Source organism: Panthera pardus, unplaced genomic scaffold (genome assembly GCF_024362965.1).
Source record: "Panthera pardus isolate Hobbes unplaced genomic scaffold, ASM2436296v1 HiC_scaffold_13, whole genome shotgun sequence".
NCBI classification, from domain to species: domain Eukaryota; kingdom Metazoa; phylum Chordata; class Mammalia; order Carnivora; family Felidae; genus Panthera; species Panthera pardus.
In genome coordinates, this window is record NW_026526688.1 from 3,510,379 (window position 1) to 3,527,782 (window position 17,404).

A 17,404-nucleotide genomic window follows, 5' to 3' on the forward strand; every position below is an offset into this window, starting at 1 on the left:
TCATGTTTGTATTTTAGCCTCCGAGTTTTTCTCTGTTCTCCCCTTGAAAGTCTGTGATTCCCAAGGAGAGCCAGGCTGTCCTCTGTGCCTCCCCTCATCGGTTAATGTAACACAAACTCTTCATCTAAAGACAGAGTTAATCAAGCATACTATGCAGGCATGTTGAGGGGAGGCCATCCGGGCCAATGTCTCCATGGGGTCACAGATGGGAGCAAATACAGAGAAGTGGGGCTCCCCCCGGGACTAAGAACCAGTGTGTTGGTGGTACACAGGTAGCTGGGATGGACCCGAGGTTCTCCCACATGAAACCATCTCAACATCACTGTGTGCGGGGCGGGCACCAGGAGAGCATCTATCAGGCAGCTCCTGTGACGGAGAGCACTGTCCAAAGCAGCAGAGGCCATGGGCGTCTCATGGTAACAAGTGTGATGCAAGGATATGAGGACCCCAAACCTTTCGTATCCCCTAGAATACCTGGGGAATTTTTAACCTCTTGGTGCGAGGGGGGTGACGGGCAGGTAGCAGGTAATGTGGGGCCCCTCCAATCATAGCACGCACGCTGTTAGGATATTGTCTCTGAAAGAAATCCAAGTTGATTTTAAAATAAGAGAAGGCGGCATTTCTTGCACATCAAGGTTCCTCTGGGGTTTGTAGATGAAGAGACAAGCCAAGATTTCAGACATGGTGTTATGTGCATTGAAAATTCTGGAAAGATACATAAGGAAAAGCTGAGAGCCACTGCCTTTAAGGAAGTTTCCTGGCCAAGTCAGAAGGTGAAGAGAAAGGACATTCACTATCCTTACATATTTTATCATGAGCTCTAATATTTATTTACATAATTAAAAACCTTACTTCTAGAAAAATCTCAAAATTAACAAGAAAAATGTGTATGAAAATAATAGCTAGCATTTCTCATTCTATGTACTATGGGATTTCCATGTTTTAAGTCGTGAGTTCTACAACAAGAGACTTATGAAGGAAATGTCATTACTATGCTCTCCCTTTTTCTACATGAGGAAGCTGACACCCTTTACATAATCCGGCCTAAGTTATATAGCTAGCAGATGGGAGAGCATGTACCCAGGGTAGTCTGGCTTCACATCTTGTATTCTCAAACACCTCACTATGTTAGCTAAGACCACGCATATCAACACCTAGAAAGTTAAGTCATATGTGATTATCAGCTCTACGAATTTTTCTGACAATACAATTCACAAATATCTATTAGTTTAAAGAAAATAATGCAATTATTTATATTTTTGACAATCACCTTTACACACAGTTTTTATCACTAATTGTTACTTTAATATAGCACTCTGGAAATACCAACTTCTAGAATGCGAATGTCTTCTTTTGATGTAGAACATTCTCTAGAATGTTTAAATCCTCAAATCTTGTATTAGTTATTGGTTTTCATTATCCTTCTGACTTTGGAACGTTATTTGGTCAAAAGATAACATGTGGTCTTGAACTGGAGATCTTTCAAGGGTTGATGGCCGTCCACATTTCCATAACATCTCAGGGTATAGTGATTAATAGACTATTGGGATTGTAAACAGAGTACTGATTACAGCTAAATGCAGTCAGAATTAATGCTGTGCGGTCATTCAAACTGAAATACGACACGTGAAAGAATATTTATATTTTAATCGAGAATACTTTCATTTCTTAATAGTCAAGGATCCACAGTTTAGCAAGGATGCCAGTCCCTCTCGGCTTCACACTAGAAACCTTAGGATGTGTGTCTTACTACTGCTGGAGTTAATTCCTGCAATTTTCCCTGTTGGGAAGTGCTTGCTATTTCACTGAGGCTCTTAGATTTCACCAAAGGCAGTAGCGAGTATAGGTCATGTGGAAAGGATTACACCTCTACTGTGCTATCTTGAATAACTGTACAGTCATGGAGAAGTTCAATTAAAGGTCAAGTCGAAATATCCAAATGTCAGGAAGGATTCAGCAATTATCTGTGCATTCTAGTCCTAACCTTTGTGTGGGGTGTGCAACAGAATTCCTTATTAAGAAAAGCCATCAGTTCCCCATCCCATCCGATGTTTCCACCAAGGAGGAATCTTGCAGTTTACAGGTAAGTAAGGATGCTGGTGCTGGGCCCGCCTCACCCCGGAAGTCTCCAGTGCCGCGACTACTTCCGCTCCCAAGGAGGGTGCAGCCATACAATGATATGTTCACTTGAGCTCAGGACGCTGTCACTGTCACCCTGCTTATGGTTTTGGGTTGTAAGATGCTTTTTAATGACCTGTCTCATTGGCTTGCTATGCAATAACTTCTCAGTACGCTTTGTCGGTTCCTGAATTCTCTATGGCGCACAATTAGAAGACACGGCATTCTATCTCTTTGCTCAAATCCCCAGAGTAAAAGTGAAGACAATAAAATCCCATCTCTGCAGATTGATCTGTCTAGTTTTCATCAATACATGCATGTACATATCATGTTAAAGATTTTAATAAACTCAGCAACTGACGAAGGAACCACTAAGACATTTGAAGAACCATTTCACAGGAGAACTCAAAGAACAGAGACACAGACAATTAGCAATGCTGACATGAGTTTTATAAGAGACCCTAAAGTCATCTATACCCACTGGGCGACAATCGATGGTGTCCTGTCTACACAGAGTTCACAAGTGTGTCTGGAGTCAGGGACCACCTGCCCTATTATCAGTTTCCTACAACTTTCTGAGTAGTAAAACAGTTCAAGGAAAATGATGGGCACAGATCACTACTCCATCCATTAACCACTTAGAGTGAGCTGGGCTTTGAAAAAATAAGTAGTGACATACACACACACACACACACACACACATACATATATACACATATACATATACATACACATATATACATAATACGTGTGTGTGTGTGTGTATATATATATACATATTTTTTTTTTTTTTGCCAAGGCCGACTTCAAAAGTTTTCCTGACAGTAATTTACAAATTAATTCTTTCTTTTTAACAGCTCCCCTCGAGTAAAATAATCCAAATAAAATTGCCACCATTTTTACTGTATTACAGTACTTTGTATCATTTCTTAGTTCCCTAAAATTTTGAAACTTACGGAAAGTATTTAAACTTTGAAAATGGAAATAGGTAAAACACAGATTTATGCTTTATTCTAAATGGCTACAGTATATTTTCTTAGATTATAGTTAAAATACTTTCTTTGTAATAATTGGTTTTTTTGTATTAATAAGAATATATGATTGATTGGGTGTATTTTATTTATTTTTATTTATTTATTTTTGAGATAGAGACAGAGTGCAAGTAGGGGAGGGACAGAGAGAGAGGGAGACACAGAATCCAAAGCAGGATCCAGGCTCTGAGCCGTCAGCACAGAGCCCGATGTGGGGCTCGAACTCATGAACTGTGAGATCATGACCTGAAGTCAGACACTTAACCAACTGAGCCACCCAGGTACCCCTGATTGGGTTTAAAATGTAATTTCCTGGTTATTTTGATAAAGCGACTATCTGTTCACAGGCATGTGCGTATAGTATAAGGCTGACCTTGAAAAGACTTCTCTTGACTTACATTCAAGACAGTAACAGGTTCTCAGTCTTGTTAAAAATAACTTCAAATCAGTTTGTGGCTCATTGAATGTATGGCAGTGTATGCAAGTGACAACTTAAATATATCTTTTAAAGTTTCATAATTAAGTAGTTTTATAAATTAATTTATAAAACTTTTTAATATGAGATAATTTTATTGTATCTGGGGACACATATTTAACCTCTTAGCACAAGAGAACGATTTCTTTCTCTTTGTCAAACACATACAAGATCTACACTGAAGAGGAGTACTGATGCATAGGGGCACTTGTACCCCAATGTTTATAGCAGCACTCTCAACAATAGCCAAATTATGGAAAGAGCCTAAATGTCCATCAACTGATGAATGGATAAAGAAACTGTGGTTTATATACACAATGGAGTACTACATGGCAATGAGAAAGAATGAAATATGGCCTTTTGTAGCAACGTGGATGGAACTGGAGAGTGTGATGCTAAGTGAAATAAGCCATACAGAGAAAGACAGATACCATATGGTTTCACTCTTATGTGGATCCTGAGAAACTTAACAGAAACCCATGGGGGAGGGGAAGAAAAAAAAAAAAAGTGGTTAGAGTGGGAGGGAGCCAAAGCATAAGAGACTGTTAAAAACGGAGAACAAACTGAGGGTTGATGGGGGGTGGGAGGGAGGGGAGGGTGGGTGATGGGTATTGAGGAGGGCACCTTTTGGGATGAGCACTGGGTGTTGTATGGAAATCAATTTGACAATAAATTTCATATATTAAAAAAAAAAAAAAAGATCTACACTGAAGATAGAGGATTTGCACCCATCATTTGTATAATCCGAAACGAAGAATTTAACATGCTCCCAAGCCTCTTTCATGTTTCTTTCTTGAGTCAAACTATTTGATTGTTGATCTAGAGAACACCAAAGTGTGTCGCAAAAGGAAAATGGTGTGTGTGTGTGTGTGTGTGCGTGTGTGTGTATTGCCAGGTAAAACAGATGTGCCTATCTATAGCTATTCTAGGTGCCCTGAGGTCTGGATACTATGAAGATCATTTTTCTTCTTTGTACTCTGGACAATGATTCTCTCCCTCCCTTAGTGCACACTCCATTCTTTACCATCTCCGGAACGCAGGAGGGATCAGCCAAAGCATTGTGGTGTGCTCTGAGGCACTGAAGAGATGCCTTTGACTGCCGCCCATTCCGCTCCCAAACAGACATGTACAGGTGGGGTTATGGGAACTAAATCTCAGAAGACCCCAAATGAGAGGCAAGCTGGTTGATCTAGTTGTTTGGGTGGGGGCAGAGTGGGAAAGAATTCTTCTTTTCTCTCTTGGAACCAAGACAGAAGTCTACTTTTTAAAGAGGTAATTATTGAATAAAGACTTGTGGATGGGTCTAGTATCTGGGAGCACAGTAGGAATATCACTCGTTTCCCAAATGATATTTGAGGATACTTGAGCAGAGGCAGGACCGGGCGGAGGCTGACAACCAGGCAGCTACATCTCAAACCAATCCTTAAGTCAAGAGCAAAATATCTGGGAGGTTTATAAAAGTTTACAAATAGAGATCATCTCAGGTTTTTTATATTGTTCTTTCTACTTCTGTTTCCATTATAAAATTTTCCACAATAGTTGTTTTGAATACCAATCTGTATGTTAAGGTTAAAAGATATCTCTTTCCTACGAAATCCTCCCACATGAAACAACGCAGGTAGAGCAATACAGTGGGGATATTTTTAAAGATGTGCCAGACTAAACACGATGCCTTGGTTTATGAGAACACAGAGCCATAGTGCATGATGGAAAACCACTCGCTGAGACAATGGCACCTGCATGTGAATTCAGAGGTGAAGCCAGCATCTCCAGAGTAATTATAACTCACAAATCCCGGACAACATTTATTTTTCTCCTACACAACAACTCAGAGTAGTATTTTCCTCCAAGTTCATGTAGATTTCTGTTCTCCATGAAAAATAAACAACAACAACAACACACACACACATTTTGGTATGAGTGTGTTTGTAATGAAGCTTAATTAAATTAACGCGACTCCAAGTCATACTTTGTTCAAAATATTTCCCTTAGTCATAACCATAACATCTCCCTCTCAAAAGAGATAAAATGCCAATATCCACAAGCATAAAAATGTTTCATAGCTTGTGTTCTGTACTTAGTGTTGCTCTTTATTTTGACCTAATGATGGCACACGTCATGGCAAGCTAGGCTTTTCACAAGTTAAAAGTTCTTTGCAAAAAGAACTGTAAGCAGGGTTCTAATTAAAAGGAAGCTGCAAGTAATCAGTCCCTATTTTTAAACGTTATTGTGACATTCCAAATTTACTTATGTCTAACGCATTGAGAATGGTCCTTGACCACTGCACGCATGCTGGTTTCAGGGGTCGGCAAGCGCGTCGCGGCCATACCTTGGTAAACAGCTTTAAATCCAGGCGAGGCGATGCTGTCATCAGACTGCAGGTGCAGCCACATCTGGTTGCTCATGCTCACAATCAGGTCAGGAACACTGGAGCCAGTGAGTCTGCACAGGACAGAAATGTGGAAACCGTTATTTGAATCGCCAAATATCTCTACTTTTGCTTTGAAGGTCTTGCTGCTTAAACAAACAAGTACAGGTATATACACCGTAAGACCTTGCTTCAAAGAATCCATAGCCACTTGTAATGTGTATTTATACTTCAGCTTCAATATTACAGCTGTTGTACAGTAATTATTCTTCTGTGATCGAATTTTGTTATCTTTCATTTTAAAAACTGACTTAGGGTGACCAACCGCCCTTAGTGTCTGGAGCGGAAGTCCTACTCTAGGTGCAGGACGATGAGTGCTAAATCCGGAACCCGTGGTCATCCCGTGTGACGGACGGGTATCTCTTACCGCTGTATGGTTGTACGACATCACACCATCGACATGGAAACATCCCTAAGCTGAGAAATGTTCTGATTCATTCACATAATGCTCAGATTGTTTAGTTTCAATTATCATGTACCTTACCACACGATCTCTTTTAGAAACACATCATAGGATGGAATATTATTCAGCACTAAAAAGAAATGAGCGATTTTATCAAGCCATGAAAAAGAACTTGAAAAGCTGCATACTGTATGATTCCAACTCTATGACATTATAGAAAAGGATATATATGTGTATGTGTGTATGTGTGTGTACATACACACATATACATACATACACATATATGCACATAAATATACACACATACATATATGTACACACACACGTACACACACACATACATATATATAAAACCAAAAGGAACCGTACATTAAGAGAATATCAACAAGAAGTGTGTGCATAGCTGAAACAGATTTGGCAAGTGTACTGAACTTTCACTCTGCATATTAATGTCTAGGTCACACCAAATGGAAGTTTCAATGAAACAATCATTGGGCATTAATAAAACAGTCACATAGTGGCTACTGTCAGCCAGTGAAAAGAAACACTAAATCCATTGACTGAATTCAACACGCTGACAAAAAGCATGCCGAAATAGAAAAAGTGTAAGAAAAAAATCAATTCAACCAAAATAAATGTCTCTAATCAAACAGGAAGCTCTGCTTTCAGCAAAGTACTTTCGGGAATAGGAATACATGATTCGCCCCATCAATCGTATCATTTGTCTATCAACCCAACACGCTCACCTTGGGCGGTACAGAGAGCCTGATTGCTCAAAGGCAGATGAACAATAGTCATTACATGTGAAGTAGCTCATGCAGTTACACACAAATTGGAAAAAAAAAAGAATTACAGTGAGTGATGTGCAGTCACTAAAAATATATTTCTTTTTGAAGACTGTTTCTTTGTTAGAGAGATTGCTCTTTTATATTTGGTGTCGTATTTGCTTGTTTGGTTGGAAGAGAGTTGTTTTTCTTCCCTTTGCATACATTTTATCGAAATGTAACATATCAGAAAGTGCACAGAACACAAATGTCGAGTGTAAATGTCTATTTACTTTGACTTATGACTATAAAGCTGTATTTCTTCTTCTTTTTGTTAGTTCTTACAAGGAATACCTTTTCCTAATCTTTTACTTTCAACCTACTCTACTATATGCATTTCGTGTTTGCCTCTTGAAAGCAGCATATAATTGTGTTGTATTCTTTTTAATTATTTTATTTATATTATTTTATCTCATCAGAGAATTTTGACTTTTATTTAGAATATGATTTAATGATAAATTAGTTCATTTTTTGTTTTTCCTCTTGTCAATTATATTTTTTATTTTTTTACTTCAAAATTTTATTTTTTTATATTTTTCATATACATCTAAGTTAGCATATGGTGCAACAATGATTTCAGGAGTAGATTCCTTAATGCCCCTTACTCATTTAGCCCACCCCCCCACCGTCTCCAGTAACCCTCTATTTGTTCTCCATATTTAGAAGTCTCTTATGTTTTTCCCCCCTCCTTGTTTTTATATTATTTTTGTTTCCCTTTCCTTATGTTCATCTGTTTTGTCTCTTAAAGTCCTCATATTAGTGAAGTCATATGATATTTGTCTTTCTCTAATTTCTCTCAGCATAATACCCTCCAGTTCCATCTATGTAGTTGCAAATGGCAAGATTTCATTCTTTTTGATTGCTGAATAATACTCCATTGTGTGTGTGCGTGTGTGTGTGTGTGTGTGTGTGTGTATAGGCTCTTTACATACTTTGGCTATTGCTGATAGTGCTGCTATAAACACTGGGGTACATGTGTCCCTTCAAAACAGCACACCTGTATCCTTTGGGTAAATGCCTAGTAGTGCAATTTCTGGTTTGTAGGATAGTTCTATTTTTAACTTTTTGAGGAACCTCCATACTGTTTTCCAGAGTGACTGCACCAACTGGCATTCCCACCAACAATGCAAAAGAGATCCTCTTTCTCCGCATCTTCGCCAACATCTGTTGTTGCTGGTTAATGTTAGCCATTCTGACAGGTGTGAGGTGGTATCTCATTTCCCTGATGATGAGTGATGCTGAGAATTTTTTCATGTGTCAGTTGGCCATCTGGATGTCTTCTTTGGAGAAGTGTCTATTCATGTCTTTTGCCCATTTCTTCACTGGATTATTTGTTTTTCTCGGTGTTGAGTTTGATAAGTTCTTTATAGATTTTGGGTACTGATTCTACCTGATATGTCACTTGCAAATATCTTCTCCCATTCCGTTGGTTGCCTTTCAGTTTTGCTGATTGTTTCCTTTGCTGTGCAGAAGCTTTTTACTTTGATGGGGTCCCAGTAGTTCACTTTTGATTTTGTTTCCCTTGCCTCTGGAGACATGTTGAGTAAGAAGTTGCTGCGAGCAAGATTGAAGAGGTTTTTGCCTGCTTTCTCCTCGAGGATTTTGATGGCTTCCTGTCTTACATTGAGGTCTTTCATCCATTTTGAGTTTATTTTTGTGGATGGTGTAAGAAAGTGGTCCAGGTTCATTTTTCTGCATGTCGCTGTCCAGTTTTCCCAGCACCACTTGCTGAAGAGACTGTCTTTATTCCATTGGATATTCTTTCCTGCTTTGTCAAAGATGAGTTGGCCATATGTTTGTGGGTCCATTTCTGGGTTCTCTATTCTGTTCCATTGATCTGAGTGTCTGTTTTTGTGCCAACTTTTAAATTTTTTTATGTTTATTTTTGAATGTGAGAGAGACAGAGTGTGAGTGCGGGAGGGGCAGAGAGAAAGGGGACACAGAATCCAACGCAGGCTCCAGACTCTGAGCTGTCAGCACAGAGCCCAAAGCGGGGCTCGAACTCACAAATCATGAGATCATGACCTGAGCTGAAGTCGGATACTTAACCAACTGAGCCACCCAGGTGTCCCTGGTCAATTATTTTTTAATCAAATCTCTTACTTAATAGCTTTTTTCTCCCCCAACACTTCAAATATGTTATTCTGTTGTCTTTTTACCTTTTTTGTTTATACTGAGAAGCACTCTGTCAATCCTATATTTTCTCTTTTGAAAATAATATTCATTTGTTTATGCTGCTTTTAAGATATTTCTTCATCCTGTTTTTCATAAGATTTATTGTAATGTGCCAGTATGAGGATTTCTTTGTATTATCCTCCCTGGCTTATGGAATTTCTTGAATCTCTACCTTGATGTCTATTGTCAGTATTGGAAAATTGTTAGTGGTAATGTTTTTGAATATTGGTTATGTCCTATTTTCCCTCAATTTCTTTCTTCCAGAACTCGAAATGTACACACACTTTCTGTACATTATTTTTTCCTGATTCAGCCGGGATTTTTTTTTTATTAAACCATCTTCTGGTTCCAATCATATAATTATAGTGGATAATGTATTTTGCAATTCTTAAAACTTCCATTTGACTTGTTGTAGATTACAGTTTTCTGGCAAAATTCTTGATTATTTCACTTATCTTTTAAACACATGCACCATAGTTAATTGTCAGAGTCCTGAATGATAACTGCTATGTCAGGATATCTTGCTCTTTATCTGTCCCCTCCCTCTTGGTTGCAGGCATTGCGCACTGTTTCTGGACACTTCCGGTAATTTTTGATTGAATGCCAGACCTTGTGCATAAGCCATGCTAGAGGTTCTGTATGTTGTGACCTTCCACTGGGAGTATTTAATGTTCTTCTGGGAGCACAGTGACCACTTTGACCCATTCCGTCAGTGGAATGATTCACAGCTGCATTTCAGGCATGTGGTTTTCCTAGTGCTTATCCCCTTCTGTGTCACAACCCAGAGAACACGGTTTTTAGTAGTAGATCTGCTCCTTGAAACAACAGGTCTGAGACACCTTTGTTTCCTTAGCACTGAAAATTCCAAAAGTTCTGCTGAGCTCTGTAGACCAGTTGCAGCAAAGTTTTGCTTGGGCTCGTTCCTTCTGATTCCTGGAAAGTTGGTCTCAGGCAAATACATCAAGGACCAAAGTCCAGCAGATGCCAGGTTCACATCCCCGTGATTCCCTTTCCCTTGACATCCTGGACCCCCAAGTCCTCACAGCTTTGATAGCCCAATTCAGGGTCCCCCATATCCCGTGTCTCCCAAAACCACATTCTCTGGGTCACAGACACCTATTTGCCAGGATGCCCTAAACTGAGAGTCAGACAATGCCCCCGGAAAAATGATTTGTGAAATCCAAGATTCACCTTCATGCATATCTGTTCTCCCTTGATTTCTGTCTTCTAAAATCCTGGCTACCTTATATTATTCTCTTATGCCTTAAAATTTCTGCTCATTCATTACTGTAATCAGCTCTCATAACTTCTCAGAGGTTTGGTCGAGTATTTCTGGAGGAAAGGGGGGTTCCAGTTGCTCATTTTTTTATATGACATTTCTCTTCCTTTATTTGTCTTGGATAACATTTCCTAGACTATATGAATATAAGAAGGGAAGTCTGATCTTACTCAGAGCCATTACAAACAGATACTTGTTGTACCTTAAGTTAAATTCACTGCGTTGGGTAAGAAAACGAAGAGAAAAGAACAAGTATCATTTTGTTGTAAAGTTTACACAAATGTAAGAAAGAAAGTATTATAACCTTTGATTTTTCTTATACACTAATATATTGGCTTTTAAGTTACATGTAAGGTACGTGGAGGAGAATTTTTTTTTCTTCTTTTTCTTTTTCACTGAAGTACAGTTGCCATACAACGTTATATTAGTTTCATGCGTACATCATAGTGATTTAACAACTTTACACGTTATGCAATGCTCACCAGAGCTAAGTCTAGTTACCATCTGTCACCATAGTGTTTTACAATATTACTGACTGTATCTCCTATGTTGTACTTGTCATCCCTGTGACCTATTTATCTTATAAATGGATGTTGTGCCTTTCAATCTTCTTCACCTGTTTTACCCACTGGCAACCACCCGTTTGTTTTCTGTATTTATGAGACTATTTCGGGTTTTGTGTTTGTTGTTATTTTTTGGATTCCACATATCAGTGAAATTACGTGGTATTTGTCTTTCTCTGATTTAAGTTAGCATAATACTCCCTAGATCTACCCATTCCATCCGTGTTGTTGCAAATGGCAAGTTACACACTTTTTAATGGCTGAGGAATATTCCAGTGTGTGTGTGGTGTGTGGTGTGTGTTACACACCACATCTTCCTTTTGGAATAATTTATCAATACCATCTGGAGGTGGAGTCAACACCCTTCTGATTTACGTTCCCCACCGCCACTCTCTAATCACCCGTTACACCCCCCGCGACCTTGAGATTCATGACATGACTCTACCTCACTGCTCACGTCTGTCATCACCTCCCTGCAACTCACTGGCTGACCGCCATCTCTACGTGTGGATGGTCAGAGTGTCCACATGGATAATTCTGGCACACAATTCGTGGTTCCTTGATCCTTTCAACCCCAGTGACGCTCCCCTCCCCTGCTCTCAGACAGGGCAACTGCCCTCATGCTTGGTACTTTGCTATACTTTGTATCATCTCAACCGCTCTCTCTGGCCACATCTACCTGTGATGTGAACTGTCATGTGCTTGCGCCCCACTGAAACCCACTCTTTAAATTCCTGGGGCCTCTATCATTGACGTCATTATATTTTGCATGCTGTGGACAATGCGGCTGATACTCTGATGCAATGTCTCAGCCGTCCCTGCCAGCACTCTTGAAATTCTTACCATCTTCCATGGATCTAATAAGACCCAACAAGCCCCTCTATCTTCCTGTAAGTTGGTGAAGAATTCGCTGACTCACACCAGTATGTCTGGACCTGTGATCTCCAGATCCCCGCCAGCCACTCAATAAACACTCTTTCCCTGGGCCACATTCGGTGTCTTTTCCCTTCACGTGCCACTAGCTGATATCCCAAACTATCTCCACCTTTCTCAAGCTCCCTCCCAATCTATTTCCCTCTATCTCTGAAGAGAACTTTAGTTGCAAATATAGGAGGAAGAACATGGAAGCAATCAGACAGGAACTACCTGCCCCTCAGAGTCTCTTAAATCCCCCCTCATGGCATCAACCACCTCGTCACGAGAAGTAGAGAGTGAGAGTGCCTTCTCCCCACCACCCGTTCATCACTAAGTCCTACTAATCACACCGCGTCCTTCTCTCTGTCTCCACTTTCTCAGTTTGAGCGCTGATTTTCCCAAACCAGCATCATGGAGGCAGCCTCCTAACGGCCTCCTGGCTCTGTAGTCCTTTCCCATCTAAGGCACTGGAATTAACTAAGTTGTCAAAACCTGAACTACCATGTAGAAAATGTTCACACATTGAAAAGACCTATGTTGCCAAATTTACTACATCAGAAATACTTCTGGTGAATATATTTGAATTTCTTGTAGTTATGCACTGGATGTTATTTTATTTCCATCTATGTCAGTCTGTTGATTCACATGAATTTAAGTGAGCTGGTGCAGGGCTACACTTCCCACAAAGTTCATTCAATCCAAAATCAGATTAGGATTTGTACTTCTCTTTAGAATTTAAGCCTGCTACTTATTTAACTGGTTTATTTATGAAAAGGATTGTGAGATGGTATTCAAAATATTTTAAAATAATTATTTTAACATTATTTAATGCTTTGAAAAATTACTTAAAAAATCTTAAAGTACTTTTGTGTTAGATTTTTAATCTTAAATTTTATTTTACCATTTAAAACAAAGGAAAAGAATTTCCCTCCTGTTCTTTTGTCATGTTTCTGAAACTATTTCCATTTTCTGGCACTGAAAAATGAATTTTTAGAAACAAAAAGCAAATGTTATTGTGACCCCTGCGACTGCTTATCTGTTTAAACAGAATTTTTTCAATTATTAGTACCTGAAAAATAAAATAGATGTTTGTTTTGATAAAATACTTTAATAGTCAGCCTAACTATATCATTTTAATCACTTTTTTTAAAACAGCTTCATTTCTTCCTAGATTGACTTTATAATACACAATGTTTTGATTTAAAACTAAAGATAAAATGACTCTAATGAAATACTAAGTAATTTGACTTACTTGTTAGAAAACTACAATAAAATTTTCTTTTGAGAAAAAAGCCATTGTATTGCAGGTTCCCAGCTTCCTCTTGCCCTCTGTCTCTACAGTGGAATTTCCCCCTCCACACATATTGTGCTCCACACAGCCATTTGACCTGTGTAACCAGTCTCCAAAAATACTGGCAGTTCTCGGCCTCTAGGTGTTTGGTAACTGACATCACTACCTAGGATGCCCATTCTTCCTGCATAGCAGCTAAGAATTCTTAAAGATTTGAGGGTTCTCACTAGGCATTTCTTAACTCCCTTAGACAATGGAAGATTTTTTTTTTTCTCTGACCATTGTAGAATTCTGCATATGCCTCATTTAAGTCAAACATATCATAGGCACCTACTTCAACATCTGTTTCCTACTGAATTCTGAATTTCCCTGAGTGCAAACTTCTATCTTGGTCTTTTTATCCCAGACTCTGGCATATAACATTCAAAATTTTTGGAGTAAACACATCAATAAAAAATATAAATTAACAACCATCATTAAAATTTGCTAAATATCCACATGTTTAAATTTTATAGGAATATTTCCAAATGATGAGTGAAATCTTTATTGTATCTTAGAATACCCAAGACTTGGTACTTAGGGTTCTGTTACAGCTCTGTTATTAATTCACCCTTAATTTTCAATAATTCTTTTGCCTCTAAGCTTCCTCATCTGTGAAATAATTGCATTTAATTATATAAAAGGAGTTGTGGAAATCTAACATTCTATGAATTTCTGATAGATTTCAGAGAAGACAGAGTCAGCTTGCATGAAGCGGTTTGACATGTCTTCTGTAGTCAGTCCCCATGTTGAATGGAAATAGGCAGGAAGTTCCACTATATTAAATGATCAGGCCAGGAAGAAATAAATGACTTTGATTATAAATTTGTTCCTTGGCTACAACCAGGGCACACTGAGTTGAAAAAAATCTCAACTCAAAATCTCAACTCCTTCATATGAAAGTGGGTCAAAAACATAATTGTACCCACAGGACACAGTGACTTTATGACGTTTTGACAGCTGGTAATGTTACCATCTATAGGACAGCAGTCTCATTTCTGAACAGATCTTTTCTTCAGCCCTTGTGAAAAGGTTCAACAGTTCTGTCCGCACATACATGACATGTGTCTGCTAGAAAGGGTGGCTAAGCCAACCACAACAATGTCCACGCAATGTAATGCCTCTGTGATCCCCATGTTTTTGCTTATGTCAATAGTCTGTCCCTGGTTCTACCAAGTAGAATTCCCGTGTGAATATACCACGGAGTCTTTGTCTAGTCACCCACTGAGGGCATTTACACTGTTTACAGGTCTTTGGCAATTAGGATAGTGTTCACGTACACATCTGTGTAGGGTAAGTTTTATTTCCCTTGGGTAAATACCTAGGGGTGGGATTGCTGGATCTTACCATAAATGTATATTTAAGTTCATAGGGAACTGCCTGCCTGTTTTCCAGAGGGGATGTACCATTTTACATTCCCACTTGTATTCTCAGGAATTATGTAGAGTATAACTCCATGCTTGTGATAAGACAAAACTATAGTGATAGAGGACAGATCAGCTCTCCAGGGTCCAGGGTCCAGGGTCCAGGGTCCAGGGTCCAGGGACCAGGGAGGAGACTTAAAAGAAAGCAATGGGAGTTTCAGGGGTGATGGAATCACTCTGTATCCTGATTTTGGTGGTATAGATACTTGTATATCTGTATACCAACAGCTTCGATTTTACTGTATATTAATTTAAAAAAACACAATAATTTGTTGAAACCTGGATATGAAAGAGACCCAAGAGTCACGATGCCACAAAGCTGTGTAGTAGAAGCCCTAGACTAAGTTATACGTGCATTATTCCTGTGGGTATCTAAAAGGAAAATGGTGCACTAAACCTTTAAAGTACTCATTTTAATCGTAAATTGGGCTGTTGAAAACTAAATGCTCTTCGTAAGTTGCAAGCTGGCTTAGAATTCACTGGTTTTGAATTTTTTATAGTGCCTTACTGTCCATAAACTTCCTAAGTTCGGCAAAAAGTGTAGAAAAAGCAGTTATTTAAAATAAATTTTTTATTTGGCCATCTGTCTTAATTGGGTGGACCTAGCGAGTACTAAGGAGAAGTGTGATTAATTAATTTAGAAGAAGCCAGAACATGAGATCTGTTCAGGTACCTGGACAGACCATTCCTGGGATGAGGTAGTAAGATTTAGATGCCCTGATTCAGATCCCTAGTAAAAGTGGGCAGACACAGGGGCGCCTGGGTGGCTCGGTCAGTAAAGTGTCCAGCTCTTATTTTTTTAATTTTTTATTTAAATTTTTTTAACATTTATTCATCTTTGAGAGACAGAGAGAGACAGAGCATGAGCGGGGAAGGGGCAGAGAGAAGAGGAGACACAGAATCGGAAGCAGGCTCCAGGCTCCGAGCTGTCAGCACAGAGCCTGACGCAGGGCTTGCAACTCACAAACTGCGAGATCATGACCTGAGCCAAAGTCGGACGCTCAACCGACTGAGCCACCCAGGCACCCCCCCAACATAAAGCTATTTTATAGGTTTCTGCCGTTGATGGCAGCAGACTATTTAAAGGTGTATGGACTGGCCAATCCTGCCATGGGGACTCTTTTTACCATTTTTCTCCACTAGTCACAGTTCTAAACCCTGGGAATGGCAGAGGAGAAAACCAGAAGAGAACTTTGAAGGGCTGGAGTAGAAGGAAAGCTGGTTTGGGACCCAGCACCAGAGAGACAGCAAAGCGCCAGCTGTCTTCCTCATGCAAACAGAAGACCAACCAGACTGGTGTTTGCCAACCCCTGACCAGACAAGAGAAGGTTCCAGATGAGCTCATCCTTCTCTGGGATATAAATGATATTCCTTTAACAACCTCAGGCAGCCAGGTAGACAGATGAAGGGACTCCAACAGTGATACGTGTGCAGGGAAGGCCTTTACTTTCCTCATGAGCCTGGGGTTCCCTTTTCTGAGGAAAGATACCACAGAGGACAGAACCCATGAGAGACCCAGCCACACCAGTGATCCAATCAAGGCAGATCTTTGTCCCTCCGCACTGGGGGCTGAGACTCTCCTCCCCTCCCAGATCCACAGGCAGAGTGAGGGGTGAGGGGTAAGATGGGGGAGGAGGTGCTAGTAGGGGGACCCCACGAACTCCTGCCCTCCCAGAAACATCCTGGCCCCAGTAAGGAGGAGTATAAGAGCCAACAGTACCAGATAAACCAAGCTGACCAAGACAACATCTTCAGGTCTCTGATAACTAACCTGTCATTAGAACCCAAGCCCACAAAGTTGCCAAAGGTCCATGTGCTAAGCCTAGCCAGGGTGATTGCCTGCTATAATGAGGGATCTCTAGAGTATCAACGTGTCCTAACATGGGAGACTCAACAACCAGTGTACAATTGTCCTGCTAAGAGCTAAGAAATCAAGACTTGAATGGGAAAACATAACCAGCCGACAACACCTGAAATGAACAGGTGATGCAATCGTCTGACAGGGGCTTTAAAACACCCATCATGTAAAAGCTTTACCAGTCTTTTACAAAGTCTCTGAAAACAGGTAGAAAAAAAAAATCTCAGGAAAGAAATGGATGTTATAAGACCAGGCGGAAATTATAGGACTAAAAAGATTCAACATATATGAAAACAAAAATCTCTAGAAAGCTCATGGTAGAGATGCGTGATGCCATCAGTGAACTTGAGAGTGCATGAATAGAACTCCCTACACTGAACAAAGAGAATACAGACTGAAAAAAGAAAAAAAAGAAACAAAAAGCAAACAAAAACAACAACAAAACGTGAACAGAGCTTCCAAAACCTGGGGGACAAAAAGGCCAAACTTGGCATCTTCAGTGTCCCAGAAGAAGAAGAGAAAGACCTTGGAGTGAAGGGTATTTGAAGAAATAACTGCTGAACACTGCCCAAATATGGTGA

The 17,404-nt window shown here is 39.7% G+C and overlaps 1 protein-coding gene across 5 annotated transcripts in view; it reads right to left on the reverse strand.

Annotated features, from left to right (window-relative positions):
- The window catches only part of CSMD1 (CUB and Sushi multiple domains 1), a 2,004,702-nt gene that overhangs the window by 450,399 nt on the left and 1,536,899 nt on the right, over positions 1-17,404 (reverse strand). For all 5 annotated transcript variants that reach the window (XM_053900776.1, XM_053900775.1, XM_053900774.1 and 2 more), the window contains one exon: positions 5,954-6,066. In XM_053900776.1, the coding sequence (XP_053756751.1) occupies positions 5,954-6,066 (113 nt within the window). The remainder of the gene's footprint in view (positions 1-5,953; positions 6,067-17,404) is intronic.